This window comes from Acartia tonsa, chromosome 5 (assembly GCF_053477335.1).
Source record: "Acartia tonsa isolate MP-2025a chromosome 5, ASM5347733v1, whole genome shotgun sequence".
In the NCBI taxonomy this organism is placed as follows: domain Eukaryota; kingdom Metazoa; phylum Arthropoda; class Copepoda; order Calanoida; family Acartiidae; genus Acartia; species Acartia tonsa.
The window spans coordinates 45134066-45152030 of record NC_137264.1 but is presented as its reverse complement, the minus strand read 5'-3'; the positions used below and the strand labels follow the sequence as shown (position 1 = coordinate 45152030).

Here is a 17965-nt window from a genome sequence, read left to right as displayed (position 1 = left end):
TTTTAAAAGTTTTCCAAGAAGCTCTACAAAGTGTCCGAAAAAATGAGCAATGTGACCTCAGTAGATCCATCTCTTTTTGTGGGGTTTCCTTTCAGACTTCTCCTCTCATCCCTCATTTTTATGACGTCACACGGCTCATTTTTTTTCAGACACTTTGTAGAGCTGTTTTTCTGTGTTTTCAAACACATAGAGAGAAAATTTTTCGAACTGTAAAACATTGGAGAAAATTTTTTTTTTTTGTATATTAAATTTGCCACATCCCTATTCAACCCCCCCCCCCCCGCAGTAAAAATATAGTATATAAAAGAAGAGAGATAGGGAAAAGTTCTGGTATGAAACAATAAGTTCATGAGGAGACTCAGTCCATGGACATTTCAAGGTACGGGTAGATTGGTCGTCGGGCAGGTTATAGGTTTGAATCTTGTTAAAAACGTTAAAAATGGTTTCTACTGCTGCTATATCAAGTTCTTGACAGTTTTAGTTGGAGTAGAGGGAATGCCTAGGCCCAAAACACGTGCAACTATAAACATGCACAGTTGGGACAAACATATTTATTTTGGGCATTAAAATTTAAACAGAGTCATAAAATCAAAAAAAAATATAAGATACAAATACAATTGCAATTCTATAACAATAAAAACCTAAATCCTAATCAGTTCAGCTTGGGTAACCATGAATCGATCACTATGGATCTGTCTACTTTTCCTAAAATATATTTAAAAAGGTATTCTGGATCCTTTTAAACTTATAGAACCTAGGAAGTATTGCCAAGAGTTATAGCCAAATACTTGTAATGTTATGATCAAAAATATATGGGCTTATAAAGGAACTGTTTCAGTATATTAGGTCAAAAAGTCTGTTTTCTAAGCATTTTAGACAGAGTTGTGGCCAAATACATGTAATGTTTTGATCAAAAATATATGGGCTTGTAAAGAAACTATTTCAGTATATTAGTTCAATAAAAGATCTGTTTTCTAATCATTTTTGATAGATTTATGGCCAAATGCATGTAATGTTGTGATAAAACTTATATGGGCTTGTAATGAAACTGTTTCAGTATCTTAGTTCGGAAAAGGTCTGTTTTCTTAGCATTTATGACAGATTTACAGCTAATTACATGTAAAGTTATGATCAAGCATACAAAAAAAAATCAGACTTTCTTATCCATACGAAAAAAATATATCTAGCCTTTGCCAAAAATTTTCTTGTTTGAGCTTTAATAATGAAGAAATATTATGTAAAAATACAAAAATTTGTTGATTTTTGGGTATTTCAAGGCATATTTGCATGTTTAACCCACTATTGACGGAAGTTGATAATCAATATTTTATTTTCTTCTTTGAAGGGGGAAATTTTATATCAGATAAAAACATTTAATGATTTTCAACAAATTATTTCTTAAAAACCGGTTTTCCAAAGTGCTTAATTTTTGAAGATTAATGGAGCATAACCAATTTAAAATGTATGCAAAAATGTGTAATTTTTTAAAATTCAAATTGCGCGGCTTGTGTTAATAGCAGAAAAAGTTATACATACCCTTATAACTGTCATAAGCTCTAGTTTTTGGATATATAAGTACCATTCCTGTGCCACGTATAGTTTAGGAACTACGTGTTAAAAAGTTCCAAGTGACTTAAAACTTTTTAATCTTTTTAACATTTTTCAACGTAGCTCCTAAACTACAAATAGCACAAAAATGGTACTTATATTTCCAAAAACAAAGGCTTATGACGATTCTAATGGTATTCATAACGTTGTTCTACTATAAACACAAGCCGAGCAATTTGAATTTTAGAATGAACACATTTTTTTAACACTCATTAAATAGTTCATGATCCATAAGTCTTCAAAAAAAGGCACTTTGGAAAAACCGGTTTTTTAAGGCACAATTTGTTGAAAACATTAAATGTTTTTTCCTGATATAAAACTCCCCACTTCAATGAAGAAAATGAGATATTGATTATTAACGTCTGTCAATTTTAAGTGGGTTAAATAAAGCAATACATTTATTCCATTAAACACCCTGTAATACGAGGCGAGAAATGACTATTAATAATTTAGTCCTGCTTGTTGTACTGGTGGTAATCTGCCTGACATCTAGCAGACCAGGATGCCTACATGGGGACTCGGAGGACCCGTGTGTCAGGTGACAAAAAATAAACTAGTAGAAGCATGTCTGTCTGTCTTTTTGTTAATCCGTCTGTCTGTCTGCCCGGCTGAATGCTGTCTGATGCAGGGAAAGGTATTCTGACAAACAATTCTAAAGAAAAATTTCCCCACAACCCCTTTCCCCTTTTCCTCCCCCTTCTTACCCACCCCTCTGTAGTTACTTAGAAAACAAGATTTACCTCTACCTTACTTTTAAAGGTTTCGTGATTTCTTGTAGAATGGATTGTTAGGATAGCCTGGATTGATGAAGTTAAATCATCTTTGTTACGACTTTACTTTTTGGGCTTAAAAATATACAATACATCCTTGACTATGAAAAATACTGTTAGTAACAGTGTTATTTAAAAGTAGCAGGGTGTCTGGATGTTTGTCTGTCTGCCTGTAGCTTAATATCTCGCTAACCGTTCACTGTTGCAGTGAATCTTCTTATAGGCTGAGGGAAGTTTCATAACTATTTTTGGGGAGGATATCGACCCTGAAAAAGTTTTGTTTTTTCAAAAATGTACATAATTGCAAGTTGAAAATTGACTTAACTACCCCCCCCCCCCCCTCCCCCTCCTATCCCTAAAGGCCTCTAGTGGCGTAACCGCTAGTGTATGAAATCAAAGCTTGATTATTTATTTAAATTTCCACATATATGCATTTTAGGTGGTTTATTTCCAGGATATTGGGCAGAGGATACATGTTTAAAAGATGTAAGTATATTAATAGTAATTTATCATTCATCATAGTCAGCTTTCCGCAGCTATTAAAATGAATAATTATTTAATTAAAGCTAGTTTTGTTAGCCCGAGGGGACGAATATCCAGGCTGACAAAACTGGTATAATTTAAATATTCTTGGAAAATTGTCTGTAATACGATGCTATACATGATTTTTCAGTATTGCGCTGAGAACCAGTTCTAATCCAGCGGATATTAATCAGTTTTAAAGCCACACTGGAAAAAATATATTTCAACTGTATCTATCCCCTTCTAAATAAAAAGAAAAAAATATCAAGCTTAAAATCCTGAAAAGTTTTAACCCAAAACTATTATTCTGAAACCATAATTTAGAGGGGGTACAATTCTCAAAAATCAAAACAAATGTCGTCTTCGAAACCTTATTATTATTATTATTTCAGCCTTACCAATACCAGGAGGGATAAGAATATGCCCCCAAATGGAGAAAAGAATGCCCCCCTCTCAATATGAGACCCCGGTACTTAATCAAGCCCAGAAGGATGACTGCATGAAAAGGCATAAAATCTTACCTATGAATCAATTAGATCCATTCCTAAATTTTTATGGATTAAATGAATTAACATTTTACATATTTCCACAAAGTTTCACTAAGATTTGCTTGTTGGTTGAGGTGCTAGATCGATTCCTAAATTTTCATGTTATTAATTTTAGAAGGTTTCGTGATTTATTTGAGTTTAATTTTTATTGTTTTTGATCTTCGCTACTTATGGATGTTGTCATCCTTGTTTTGTTGCGTTTCAGTACCTTAAAACCAACAAACTCAAATTACTTCAAAAAAAAGGCCTAACAAAAAAAAAACGATTGCATATCTAAATTCTATTGATCATTTTACATCTACTAATTACTAAAAGCACCGACTAACTATTTTTAAAAAATCACAAAAGTTAGAAAGTGCAAAAAATCACGAATAGAACACGAAAATGGAGATTTAAATGTCATTTGTTAAAGTAATATAATTTTTTGGAGAGAAAATCAACACAGCACTCAAAGATTTAAAAAAATATGAAAATAGCCAAAAACCTGCTCAAAAGCAGTCTGACAACCATGCATGTCTTATAGTTATTTAACATCCATAATAAAGAGAATGAGCCATCTATCTGAAACAGGAGCCGAGAAAATCCCCCACTTTGTTTCTTACGGACGGACATATGGACACTTGGAATTATAGAGTAGTTTTGCTACTAAATTATATCATATTTGTTTGTATCTACATAATAAACAATGATGACAACATCCATAAGTAGCAAAGCACAAAATATATTATCAAATAGACAATCCGACAAAGTGAGTTATAGAGCAGATTATCTGTTATCATAATAAAAAAAGAAAGAGAGAAAACATGCAAAAACTAAAAATCACGAAACCTTAAAAAATAGGGTATGTGAAAGTTGAAAAAAGAAAAGCTGTAAAAAAACCGGCTTAAAAGTAGTCCGATCGCTATGGATGTTTTATACTTAATTATGCTCCATACTAATTAGAATGTTCGCAAGAAGTTTCAACCTTCTATCTTTTATAGGATTCGAGAAAATTACGTTTTCCCAAAAACGTTTCAGACAGACATACTTTCAGACGGACATTTCAAATTATAGAGTGGGTTCGTTACTAAAAAGTAAGATTTTTATTCTTAAACTACAGAGGTGTGAAGCGGTATTTGAAACCGTATCTGTTCTACGATCATGATGTAAAGGTAGGTTAATGTTGTTAGGTTGGAAGGGGGGGGGGGTGTAGAGGGGTTCTAACATCCCTCTCAAATACTAAAAATTAATGGGCAAGCATTCCCCTTTTCCGATCGCCCCTTCAAAAGGTTTTACTAGGGATCTAAAGGGATAAGACAATGGCCGATAAATTGATGTACATCCTCAATAATGATACACAGAATTTCCCATTCTTTAAATAAGATTAGTGAAACATTTGGACAATTAACAAAATAACCAACCAATAAAAATTCAAACAGTTTTAAGATGTCAGGGGGTGGAAGTTCATCTAGAGAAGCCAAGAGCACATTAGTATAGTAAATCAATTAAGGGGCGTCGTAGCTCAGTAGTAACGCACTGAGTTAAGATGGTGAGAATTCGAGTTCAAGTCCCCAAGTGGCAACTCGAATTTCTCAGTCGCAATTCATTCACGCAACTTCCCCTTGGTTGTGTAAGAAGGGTGATTGGGTAGTTTGGATACTTAATAGTCAAGTACATAATATCAGTACAACCCTTACTCAAGCTCCTCTGTAGATAGCGTCATTCATTACGGTGACTTAATTTGGGACACCTGCCATACTCGGCGAGGGTGAGGTAATAAATAGTAGGTCCCTTGAGACAGCAAGTCAAGTACTTGTACTTGAGCGTGGACCTTGAGCTGGCACTGGTGATAGCATACAAAAGTGTCTCGTCCTACTCCATGACTACTTAGGTCCAAACACTTAAAAACTGTGGCTACACACACACACAGTAAATCATATTAAGGAACTTTCAACTGACAAACAACCCTTTGATTTTATGATCTTTGTCTGGAAGTGCTAACTGTGCATGATGTTAAGTTGAGCCCTTTTGTGGGCCAAGGCAAATCCCCTTACTCTTACTATTAATGTCACACACCTTACACATCATGTGTCAATTTTAACATCTTTAGTGTGGTTTAGACTCAAACCCGACACCAATAATTTGCGCTATAATTTGGTAATGCCGCGGGTTTTTCTCGGATAAAGATAATCAGACTATGAATAAATAGAATTTTTTCTCCAAATATTGAAATTAAAAACTTTCCAGTATGACTTTGAAACCGATTAATATCCGGTGGATTAGAACAGTTTCTCAGCCATGCTGAAAAAAAACTATATATATCATCATATTATATCCAGTTTTCTACGCATATCAAAATATACAATCATAAGATCAAAACCATTTTTTGGTGCTTGCTTACATGTGAAGACCGGAGCACCGAAAACCCCCCCCCCCCCGCTTAGTTTTGACAAAAATCAAAAATAAGGGGGGGGTAGTTTTTTAACCCCCCGCTTAGTTTTGACAAAAATCAAAAATAAGGGGGGGGGGGGTAGTTTTTAACCCCCCCCTTAATTTTGAAGAAAATCAAAAATAAGGGGGGGGTAGCTTTTTCACTGTACAACACGCCAGAAAGTTGAGTGAGGTAAATCAAGTAAATCCAGTATACCAGAGGGGAAACCTTATTACAGGGATATTCATGTTTTGGGGCATAATTTCCTTATTTATTGACTTTGGCCAGTAAAAGGTTTTAATTTTGCGCAAAATTAAAACCTTTTACTGGCCAAAGTCAATAAATAAGGAAATTATGCCCCAAAACATGAATATCCCTGTAATAAGGTTTCCCCTCTGGTATACTGGATTTTCTTGATTTACCTCACTCAACTTTCTGGCGTGTGTACAGTGAAAAAACTACCCCCCCCCTTATTTTTGATTTTCTTCAAAGTTAAGGGGGGGGATAAGTCTTTGCCTTGCTGAGCTTTTTTCCTCCTTGCCGTTTTCCAGACATTAAAAAACTACCCCCCCCCCCCCCCCTTATTTTTGATTTTTGTCAAAACTAAGCGGGGGGGGGGGGGTTTTCGGTGCTCCAGTCTACCACATGTAAGCAAGTACCCATTTTTTTAGCCCATGCCATCGACATCTGAAAAAACTGGGCTGAAAAAACTGGTTTGAATCTTATAATTGTACATTTTATATCCGCGGAAAGCTGTTTATAGAACGATGCAATAGATAACTATTCTAGATAACAACACCTGTGGATGCCAGGTTAGCCAGCCATGACTCTATTCCATTGTCCGTTGTTCCAAGATATTCTGAATCTTCACAAGATACAGATGATAATGGCATGAATACAAGATCAACTGATGATAATACAGATGATAATGGCATGAATACAAGATCAGTTGATGATTATCAATCCTCATGGAATGAAAACAGGATGAAAGGTGACTCCAGTTATTTTCAAAATAATAAATCCTAATAATAAGATAACAGGATTTCTGTCTGTCTGTATGTTTGTATGCACCACAGGATCTTGCTAAACGCTGAACTGATATGGTTCTCCCTTACAGGGTAACTTGTTACAGGTCCTGGAAAGGTTTACAACTATTACAACGAAGAGAAATTGCCCTTAAAAAATTCCTGTCAAATTTTGTTTTGATTAAATTTTTTTATTGCTTTTTCCTTATAAATCTTACAGAAAAAAAGGATTATTACATTTAATTGCCCCTTTCTTAAGTGCCCCTAGAGGTTTCAAGACCGCTAGTTGAAAATAAAGGGGTGGAGGGGGTTCACTGTGTACACAATAAAACCTAACCTAAGGTAAAACACTAACACACAAAAAAAACATTTTATTTCAAAATTAGGGGGCGAGGGAAACCCTGCAAATACTCTATTAATTAAAAGTAACATGAAAGGAATGATTAGTAATTTATTGACATTACCTGCTAAAATTTTATTCTTTTTATTACTGTGCTAATTTTATACCTGATAGGCATATTTAATTTTAGTTTTGGACTCTCAAAGAAAGTTGACTTCATCTTCAGTAGAGAAATCCCCAACAACTTATCTAAATTCCTTGGAATCATCATTGATCCCATACCTGACCAGAGACCAACCTCAGTCTATCCCACATTCCATCTCATCCTCCCTGCTAGCAGCTCTAGCAAAATCTCCCTCGTTTCTAAACTCCCAATCAAGTTCATTTTACAAGAAATCATTACCATTAAAATTAACTGAGGGCTTGGAATCTTTTGAACATCATTTTCAACCACTAGCTGATGATTCTCATAAACAAGTTGATGTTAATGAGACAGAGTATGAAAATGATCATGATGAAAATAACTTTAAAGCTTACGATGAGAATTTGCCACCAAAGTTGATGACTAAAAAGGAAATGTTACCATCAGAAAGGTCTAGAAATCCAAACATGTATTCTCTGCTCTATGATATGTACAACAATGCCGAAAGGTAGGAGAGGAATATCTTCTTTGTATATATGATACATCTCTGCCTTTTTACTTTTTAGCATTTTTGAGTTTAAATATTTTCTATTGATCTAGGTTAAAGTTACCAGAATGATTTGCCCAAAGTATTACTGATGATCATAGTTACCAGAATGACATAGCTGAAGGTCTATCTAATCATAATGTAAATATTTAGTAGAGATAGTAGGAGTATAACAGATGATCATGGTTACCAGAATGACAGGGCTATGGGTCTATCTAATCATAATACATATATTTAGTAGAGAGAGTAGGAGTATAACAGATGATCATGGTTACCAGAATGACATGGCTATGGGTCTATCTAATCATAATACATATATTTAGTAGAGAGAGTAGGAGTATAACAGATGACCATGGTTACCAGAATGACATGGCTATGGGTCTATCTAGTCATAATACATATATTTAGTAGGGAGAGTAGGAGTATAACAGATGACAATGGTTACCAGAATGACATGGCTATGGGTCTATCTAATCATAATACATATATTTAGTAGGGAGAGTAGGAGTATAACAGATGACCATGGTTACCAGAATGACATGGCTATGGGTCTATCTAGTCATAATACATATATTTAGTAGGGAGAGTAGGAGTATAACAGATGATCATGGTTACCAGAATTACATGGCCAAAGGTCTATCTAATCATGATACATATATTTAGGAGAGATAGTAGGAGTATAACAGATGACCATGGTTACCAGAATGACATGGCTATGGGTCTATCTAGTCATAATACATATTTTTAGTAGGGAGAGTAGGAGTATAACAGATGACCATGGTTACCAGAATGACATGGCTATGGGTCTATCTAGTCATAATACATATTTTTAGTAGGGAGAGTAGGAGTATAACAGATGACCATGGTTACCAGAATGACATGGCCAAAGGTCTATCTAATCATGATACATATATTTAGGAGAGATAGTAGGAGTATAACAGATGACCATGGTTACCAGAATGACATGGCTATGGGTCTATCTAGTCATAATACATATTTTTAGTAGGGAGAGTAGGAGTATAACAGATGACCATGGTTACCAGAATGACATGGCCAAAGGTCTGTTTTTGCACTTGCTACAGAGGTCCCAGCTGGTTAACAAACAAAATGATCAGGAACATGCTTATTTGTAATTTATGTTGTTTTGATCTCATAAAAGCATTTGATAATGTCAAATGTATAAAACTACAGGGTGTTTCAATAGAAATGTCTTTTTAAAAATCTTAATTATGCATAGAAAATAAAAAAATTATACAAAATGCTTTATATATCTGGAAAACCTATTCTGGGACATTCATGTTTCAAATATTTAAATATGACTTTTTCAACAAATTATGCCTTAAAAACCGGTTTTTCCAAAGGCCTTATTTTTGAAGATTTACGGATTTAAAGATTGTGAAAAAAATGCGCACGTTTTTAAAATTCAAATTGCGCGTCTTGTATTAATAGTAGAAAAACGTTATGCATGCCGTTAGAATCGTCATAAACTCTAGTTTTTGGATATGTAAAAACCATTCCAGTGCTACGTATATTATAGGAGCTACGTGGTAAAATGTCCCAACTTACTTAAAACTTTTCAACCATTCTCCCATTTTTCAACGTAGCTCCTAAACTACAAATAGCATAAAAATAGTACTTATATTTCCAAAAACTAGAGTTTATGACGATTCTAACGGCATGCATAACGTTTTTCTACTATTAAAGGGAGTGTGAACGTAAAAATTTCTCATCTGATTATCAAATCTTAACATTTACTAAGCACATTTCACTACACTGATCAACCAAAAATGTCCTATTCACAAAAATGTCCAGAAATAATGCCTTGATTTTATGGTATTTTGAGAGGGAAAAAGGAAAAAACAGGGAAAATCTGAACGTTTTTGTTTCTTATAATGTTTGTAGGGATATTTAACTTGTCATATATAGTTGAAACAATTTACTTACTGTTAAGGATTTATTTTATGCTATAAAATTGCCAATTCGTTTTTTTATAACATAGTAATTAGGTAATAAAGACATATTTTAAATTCGTATTATTGACAAAAAAATACCTCACTGTCTACAAAGGGTTGAATCTCATAGGTTATATAAGATAATAATATCCTTTTTTATTGTGTTGAACAATAAATAACCCACTTTGGAGAATTAGTTTACACTCTTATCAGACTGTTTATAAAGAAATATTGCGTCTTTATTATTTACAAATTTGTAATTAAAGGTGGGCGAGAGATGGGCCATTTAAAGTTAATTGGATACTAATAAAAAACCTGTTTCTGGCTTTGTTATTGTATTTGGTTTTCAATAAAAAAATATTGCTTATTTTATCAATTTCTAAGTAACTATACATTGGATTAAAGCAAGGATTATGTTAAAAGTCAGCTTAACTGTTAGGAAAAATCTAGAACTATGTGAAAAAGTTTAATTTTAGCTATAATGGGAGAAAAAAGCAATTTAATGCACATTTTATATAATACGGAAAATTTCTTCCTTTCCCCGTACCTTATAAAAATCGTTGAAAAAAGCCGTTTTTTAAGCAAACAAAAGTGCGTTTTGCTCTATCTGTGAGATATTATGAATGAGATAATGTTAAGATTTGATATAAAGATGAGAAAAATTTACGTTCACAGTCCCTTTAATACAAGCGGCGCAATTCGAATTTTAAAAACGTGCACATTTTTCCACAATCTTTAAATCTGTAAATCTTTTAAAATAAGGACTTTTGAAAACCGGTTTATAAGGCATAATTTGTTGAAAAAAATCATTTTTGAATATTTGAAACATAAATGTCTCAGAATAGGTTTTCCAGATATATAAAGCACTTTTTATAATTGTTTTATTTTCTATGCATAATTAAGATTTAAAAAAAAAGTTTCTATTGAAACACCCTGTATAGAGTATTTTTTTTAAAAAACAACCCTGAAATTCAAGTATAATCCTTTGGGAAAGGGTTGGCTAAATATTTTTAATTTCGCCTAAATCACCCCCTCATCCAAAATGATGCATACAGAAGCAACCCATTACCATGCACAGTTTTGACTTTAAAGTCAAATGTTGTGCAATCAAAGGGTTGGTTGTCTATAGAGCAAATGGATGCTTTACACCGCAATTGTAAGACACAGGAGTATGATTCAAGATGCGTCTAGAGGTCGTCTAGAATCCAAAGCGATACCACGACCCATAGAGGTCATCATCTAGCTAGCAAATATAGAATAAACATGGTGTCGAAAAGGAAACATTTGAAGACATAATCAAGGATATTGCTGATGCGTTCTACAGCACATTTATGCGTCCAGTCCCAAAATATTCAGCAATTATGATGAAGAAACAACTACTCCAGGAATGACAATACTGCACTGATGGGTATGTTTAACCAAAATCTGTCTGTGAAGACTGATATTATGTTCCTGAGAAGTGCTTTTCCAGTATGGCCTCAAAAACCGTTTCATATCTGCTGGATACTGAAAAATCATGCATGTCATCGTATTACAGACATTTTTCCACAGATATTAAAAATAAAAATCATAAAATTAATACCAGTTTTGTTAGTCCAGGACTTAGGACTTTGTGGAATGCTGCTTAAAATACAATGCGATAAATAACTATTCTTATTCCATACGCATGGTTCCTAACCGTATCTAATAGCCAACATGTGTTAGATTTTCAATTATTAATTCAAAATCTAAATCCTTAGAAAATGTTATTAGATTGTCATTCAAAATATTGTAGCATCCAATGGACTGCTGTGACAATGAGCGGCTGAAACAACTATCAGCTGTGTGTGCATTAAACTGTATGCCCATGAAGGTATTCTGCTCTTTTTTTTTTGTAGCGAAGCGACTCTATAATTCCAAACTTACACCGAAAGAGGGAAACATGATTTTCTCGGCTCCTATTTAAGATAGACAGCTGAAATTTTTAGGAGGTAAATAAGTACACATTCTACAGATTTCAACCAACTTTCATTAAGATTTGCCCAATAATTGGGGTGCTAGATCGATTCCTAGATATTGAAGTTTTTGTGATTTTTTTAACTAGAGAGCTGAAACTTAATTAAATTTACATTCTTCATATTTACACCAAATTTCATTAAGATTTGTCTATTAATTCGGGTGCTAGATTGATTCCTAGAATTGTAGGTTTTCATCATTTACTCGACTTCTGTTCAAGATAGACAGCTGAAAAATTCAGGGTGTAAATAAGTTCAAATTCTACAAATTTTTTCATAATTTCATTGAGATTTTTTATTAATTGCGGTGCTAGATTTTTAAGTTTTCATGATTTTAAAGGTTTCTTGATTTTTAATTAAGTAAAAATGTTTACCCTGCTCTATAGTTTATTTTTTCCCCAATATCCATTAATAATTTTTGAACTTCGCTTCTTATAGATGTTGTCAACCTTGCTTGCAATTCAGATTCTTACCAGTTGATCAATGTTTTTTTTTTGTAGATTGCTCTACTTTTGTCTTTTAGATTATTAGGTTATAATTATGAAGCTCTTTATATTGCCTATAAAAATGACGTCATACAGTACAAATTACCAATGATAGGCCAATGCAAAGACTAAATTACCTATGGCAGGCCAGTATACATTTATATTGACCAATGGTCGGCTAGTATGACGTCATTTTAACTTCAAACAAGTTGGAAACCGAATTGATATATATCAATTAAACCTTGTTACTTCAGGGAAGCTCTAGCAGTTATGGCCGTGGCGACAAGTTGACCGATCAGTTTCTTGATTATTTGCCCTATCCATTCTCCTGGGGACTAGGGCCCGCCCTACAGTACAGGAACAAAAAATCTCAAGTACAAGAGGCCTCGGAAGGTAATAATGAACAAATCCATTAAATTTTCCAAGAGTCAGGGGGTTTCTGAAGTCCTAATGTTCCAATATTTCTACACGAGGCAAAGGAAACCCTAACTCCAAGGCAAGCCTAAGCACCTTTATAGGTTTTGGCAAACATACAAATACTAACCAATATTATTTATGAAAGGACAGGAGTGCATGCTCAATGATGAAATAATAAAATAGTTGAATCAAGAAATACTGGATTATTCCCTTTTAAAATTGTTTTTTGTGAAATACTTTAAAATATTCTAAGCTAAAGGGGTAATTGCACGTAATGCATTTAAACTTGAATTTAGTGAACTGCTTATTCTTTCCTGTTTAATGGTTTAAACGATATTAATAGAGAATATATTTGAAAGAATTTAAATTTTCTACCATTTAGTTAAAAAAATATCAGTACTTAAAAATCATATTCTTGTGATAAATGCAACTCATATAGCTGGCTTATTTTGACAAAAACAGCTTGACGACTAATTTAGTGATGTCTAATTTGTTTGTTATTTATTGTAATACAATATTATATACTAGCGGCTACGCCCCTAGAGGCCTCTAGGGGTACTTGAGGAGGGGAGAGTCAAATCTAATAACCCAATTTCTTATTTTAGATTTTAAAAGAAAAAGCTAAAAAAAATTGGGAAGAGGGTGAAATTTTTTTTTGGAGGGGGGGGGGGGTGGGGTGCCCCCCATTTTAAATTTTAGTTAACAGAATTCAAATTCAAAATTATTTTTATTGGGGGGGGGGGATTAGTTGCGATTTATCTTGGGAGGATGGTGGTACCCTCCCCTAAAATAGTTATAAACCTTCCCTGGACCTATGAGAAGCTACCCTGTTAAGGAAAACCCGATCATTTTTAGCGGTTAGCGAGATCCTTTGGTACAAACATACAGACAAACACACAGACAAACATCCTGTTACTTTATTATAAGGATGTTTAATAGTATACTTGTAACTTCTGCTTGAAATAGGTTTTCTGAAATGCTCTTCATGCAACTATCCCTTTGATTATTTTGACCTAAAACTATATTTCTAAGAAATAAATTTTCCATTTCTTATTTGTTATTTATCTTCTAGATTCAGACAAGCCAGATCCCCAAGAAGCAAGAAAAAAACTCAGGTAGAAAGAGCAACAACAAACACAGTGCGTAAGAAGGTGCTTTGACTTTTGTGTCAGAACCTAAATTGGGACATAGTGCATTTCATTACCCTAGGTTAGGTAACTCAATTCCACTTTTTAATAAAATCTAAAATGCAGCCGTTTTTGAGAAAATTAGATTTGAAATTTTCAAGTTCAATTCTTATCCCCTAGGAGTAACAGCATAATCATGACAAGAAAAGCAAAGATTATTTATTTAAAATTTTTAACAAGTTTGCTTTTATAAAGTTCTTCATAAAACCACTCCTGAGGTGAGTTGATTCATGGCCATTTTTATCAATTGCTTTGCTAAGATCACGGAAATTCAGCCTTCAATAAATCATATACAGAGATGTTTTATGAAAGACTTCATAAAAGCAAACTTGTTCAAAAATTTAATTTAAATAATCTTTGCTTTTCTTGTCATGAAAATGCGGTAACTCCTAGGGGATGAAAATTGAACTTGAAAAATTCAAATCTAATTTTCTCAAAAACGGCTGCATTTTAGATTTTATTAAAAAGTGAAATGAAGTTACCTAACCTAGGGTAATGAAATGCACTATGTCCCAATTTAGGTTCTGACACAAAAGTCAAAGCACCATTGAACGCACTGTTTAAATCAGGGCTCCTCCACAGCTGTTTAGATCAGAAGTTTATCCCCCAAAAAATTGTTGGCCGCTAGATTGGGTTAGTTTTATTTTTTTTAGGATTTCTCTTGGAAGGGGGGTTTTACCCTCCCGCAAAATAGCTATTAACCTTCATAGGACCTCTGCAAAGCTTCACTGGAAGTTTGCGAGATCCTTCAGTACAGATAGACAGACAAACAGACCGGTTTTAGTTTACTGTAAGGATTATCCAAGTTTTAATTATTGTTTTTGTGCTAATTATGGCCATAATTGTTAATGTTTCAGGGAGTATCTCAAGAAAATGTATAGCATATTGAAAGAAAAGGTAAAGGGACCCGGCGGGAAAATTCGGCCTCCCCCAGCGGGACAAATCATGTCCGGGACAGTCCGCATTACCCGCTAGGTATACACACACTGACCAGTTTTAAAACAAGGATGACTACATCCATAAAAGCGAAGCTTTAAAACAGTAGAACAAATGAACATTAACACTTGTAGAGTGTTATAATCCTAATCCCCTAGGTATAAAATGCCTAAATTACAAAAGGCCTAATTACAAGGATGACAACAATAAAAAATCTGACCCTAACAAAGCCTGCAGAATTACATAACCTAACTTAAAAACACATTAGGTGAACAATATGAACACTTGTAGAGTTAATTAACTTGCAAACTAATATTCTGCTTATTAAGTTTTGCAGCTTTTACCAAAAACGAAATTAATTCGAAATAATTATAAAAACTATACATGGTTTTCAGCTGTCGTTGGGGTGCAACACTTAGTAGAATTGACGACCTTTTTATCTGCCTCCAAAATAGTATTTTAGATTTTTTTTCGCTTTTATTTATATCCTTGTATCTGTGTTTTATTTTATTTAGGCACTTTGTAGGATTAGGTCTCTTGTAATTAAGGTCTCTGTGATTTGGTCTTTTGTAGCAACGCCCGTAAAACTATAAATGTTAGCTATTGATCTTCTAGCTTTTATTACAATTAAATTTAATAAAAATCATACTTCAACAGAATTTGACACAAGCACATACAATATGTAATGTTGGTTTATTATTGCTTGGATCTTACACCAGATTTTCATGTTCTCTAATAAAGTAAACATGTAGCGGGCTAAAATAACGATCTCCCCCCCCATCCTCTACAGGATGAACGGCTCGACCAATAAATGACAGGGGAAAAAGCAAGATAAAATTGAAAATTTTCCCCTGTAATAATATCCACGTATATTCTTTATCCAATTATGTAATTACTAGAGTGGGTATAAATTGAAGACATACAACAGCACACAAGAATCTCAAGAGAAGCTTTCCTCCCTGACCTCTGCCCTGCTCACCACAATACAGTCTCATAGAAGGGGAGAACCTGACCAGCAGCAAAGCGATGATCAAATGGTCAGAAATAATCGGATACCCAGACATTTTATGTTCTCCAAACTTCAAAGGGTTTACTAATCTATGGGAGAGAACTTATTTTTTTGATAAAAGCTTATCTTAATTAATTTGTAATGTATATTATATGATAAACCTCGTAATTATGCATTAAAATAGATTGAGGCTGGAAATTTTAATCTATTTATAATGCTTTACTTTTGATTTTTTTTAGAGGAGGGCATCTTTTTAAGATGTTAGAAAAATCAAAAGTATTTGTTATTTAATATATTTATATTTACCTATATTTAACCATATAAATGTATATAGATCCTTTATTAGAATATTTTAACTTGTTAAGAATAATAAGAGGCTGGTATGGTTATCGTATTATAGACAGTTTTCCGCGGATATTAAGAAAAAAAATTATATGATTATTTTTTTATTGTTCGTAGAAAATTGTCGATCATACAATGATGTACATTATTGTTAAATATGGCTGAGAAACGGTTCTAACCCACTGGACATTAATCGGTTTCTAAGCCACAATTGACAATTAAATTAACCTGTTAAAATATTCTAATTATAAGTCTTTCATCCTGGCGCTGAATCAAAATTATAATAACCGGTTCAGAGCCGTGATGAAAAAACATGTGGTTATAGTTTGGTTTTATTAAACTTGTTCGCCTGGGACATTGGCCAAATAGCTTATTGTCGAATCCGCGGCCAACCGTTTCATGAAACCAGACTTATTTTGAAAACTATGTTAGTTTGTAAGGGATTTGTCGATTAGACATTTATAACATATTTAAAATATAGATGTAGCAACATTTAGTTTTATTTTTAGTAGCCAAACTGCTCTGTAATTAACTTTGTTTGTCCGTCCGTCGTAACGCTTTGGGGGAAATGTGATTTTCTTGGCCGCTATTTAATAATAAGCATAATCCAGAGCTGGATCTTTCAATCATTTTAGTGGTGAGCCAGATCGGGGTTAGCCGAATTTCAGCCAATCACAGCGCGGCATTTCATAAAATGCTGTGATCTCATTGGTGGAAAGTTGGCTCACCCCGATCTGGCTCACCACTAAAATGATTTAAAGATCCAGCTCAGACAAATAACTAGCTCAAGTGGCATAGACCCCTTTATGTAAAGATACTCTATCAGGAATAAGGTATAACCAACAAGCGAAATAAATCTAAAATATTTGGGGGCATAAATAGAGGTCGTCAATTTTTCTATGTATCGACCCCCAACGACAGCTGAAATTACGTATATATCTTGAGTATACAACATAAGAATTTAAAACTTTAAAATTATTGTTTTAGCCATTTCACGGTTGGTTTTTTATTTAATGAATAAGTTAGGGTACAATGTTTGGCACTTTCGATATAAGTAAATGATAATAAAAAACCCATAGAATGCGATAATAACTTCAGAAAAATCGAAGAAAATAGTTTTCATACTTAATTAACGTTTTTAAGTTTTTCTTCAAAAAGTTTAGATAAGATGCCTTTAAAAGTCGTCTATGATTTTGTCAGGGATAAAAATGTAACTTTAAAATAAGAATTACAACATATTTTTTCAATTAGTACAAAGTAAAATTTTGAACATTTTATTGATCAGTATATTTTTTAAAATGTGAAGTAGAAACCTGAATATTTTATCATGAAAATTGTGTTATGATTTGATTGTCTGCTAGATTACAAGAAAAAAGATACTGACAGTACTTGTTGGTTCTTTAAAAAAAATTAGGTAGATTACTTCCAGAACCCCTCTTTTTGCAATGTTATTTCAATAGAACAGAGCCGTAGTCTTAGTGTACTCAATATCTAGACAGCCAACCATTGTTTTAGAATTGTTCAATTTTTTTGACTTCTGATAAAAACAGAATTAATGGTATTTTTGTAAATATTATACCTCCAAGAAATGGCTATACTTCCCAATCATATGTTGTGTGATATTTAAGAGGAATTATTTTGATATAATGTCATTAAAATATTCGTTGAAAAAAGTGCTATTCTAGCTTATACTTTACATTTTAATGTGTATGATAATTCAAATAAAAGATA

General features: G+C 33.3%; 1 protein-coding gene across 1 annotated transcript; it reads left to right on the top strand.

The window, feature by feature from the left end:
• Positions 1-327: 327 nt before the first annotated feature.
• Positions 328-16726, top strand: LOC145319622 (uncharacterized). Its single transcript, XM_080161885.1, has 14 exons — positions 328-379; positions 2062-2146; positions 2818-2864; positions 3293-3407; positions 4548-4599; positions 6648-6849; positions 7414-7873; positions 8916-9030; positions 11145-11249; positions 11639-11716; positions 12598-12736; positions 13833-13875; positions 14805-14844; positions 15783-16726. The coding sequence occupies exons 1-14, from the start codon at positions 349-351 to the stop codon at positions 15978-15980; spliced, it is 1710 nt and encodes a 569-aa protein (XP_080018011.1). The 5' UTR covers positions 328-348; the 3' UTR covers positions 15981-16726.
• Positions 16727-17965: the final 1239 nt, after the last annotated feature.

What these genes read in the sequence shown, in the direction of transcription:
- LOC145319622 (XM_080161885.1), top strand. Translation starts at nt 349, where the DNA reads ATGAGGAGACTCAGTCCATGGACATTTCAAG. An exon ending in TCTACGATCATGATGTAAAG is followed by an intron (nt 4,600 to 6,647) that starts GTAGGTTAATGT and finishes TAACTATTCTAG; the next exon opens with ATAACAACACCTGTGGATGC. An exon ending in AGTACAAGAGGCCTCGGAAG is followed by an intron (nt 12,737 to 13,832) that starts GTAATAATGAAC and finishes TTTATCTTCTAG; the next exon opens with ATTCAGACAAGCCAGATCCC.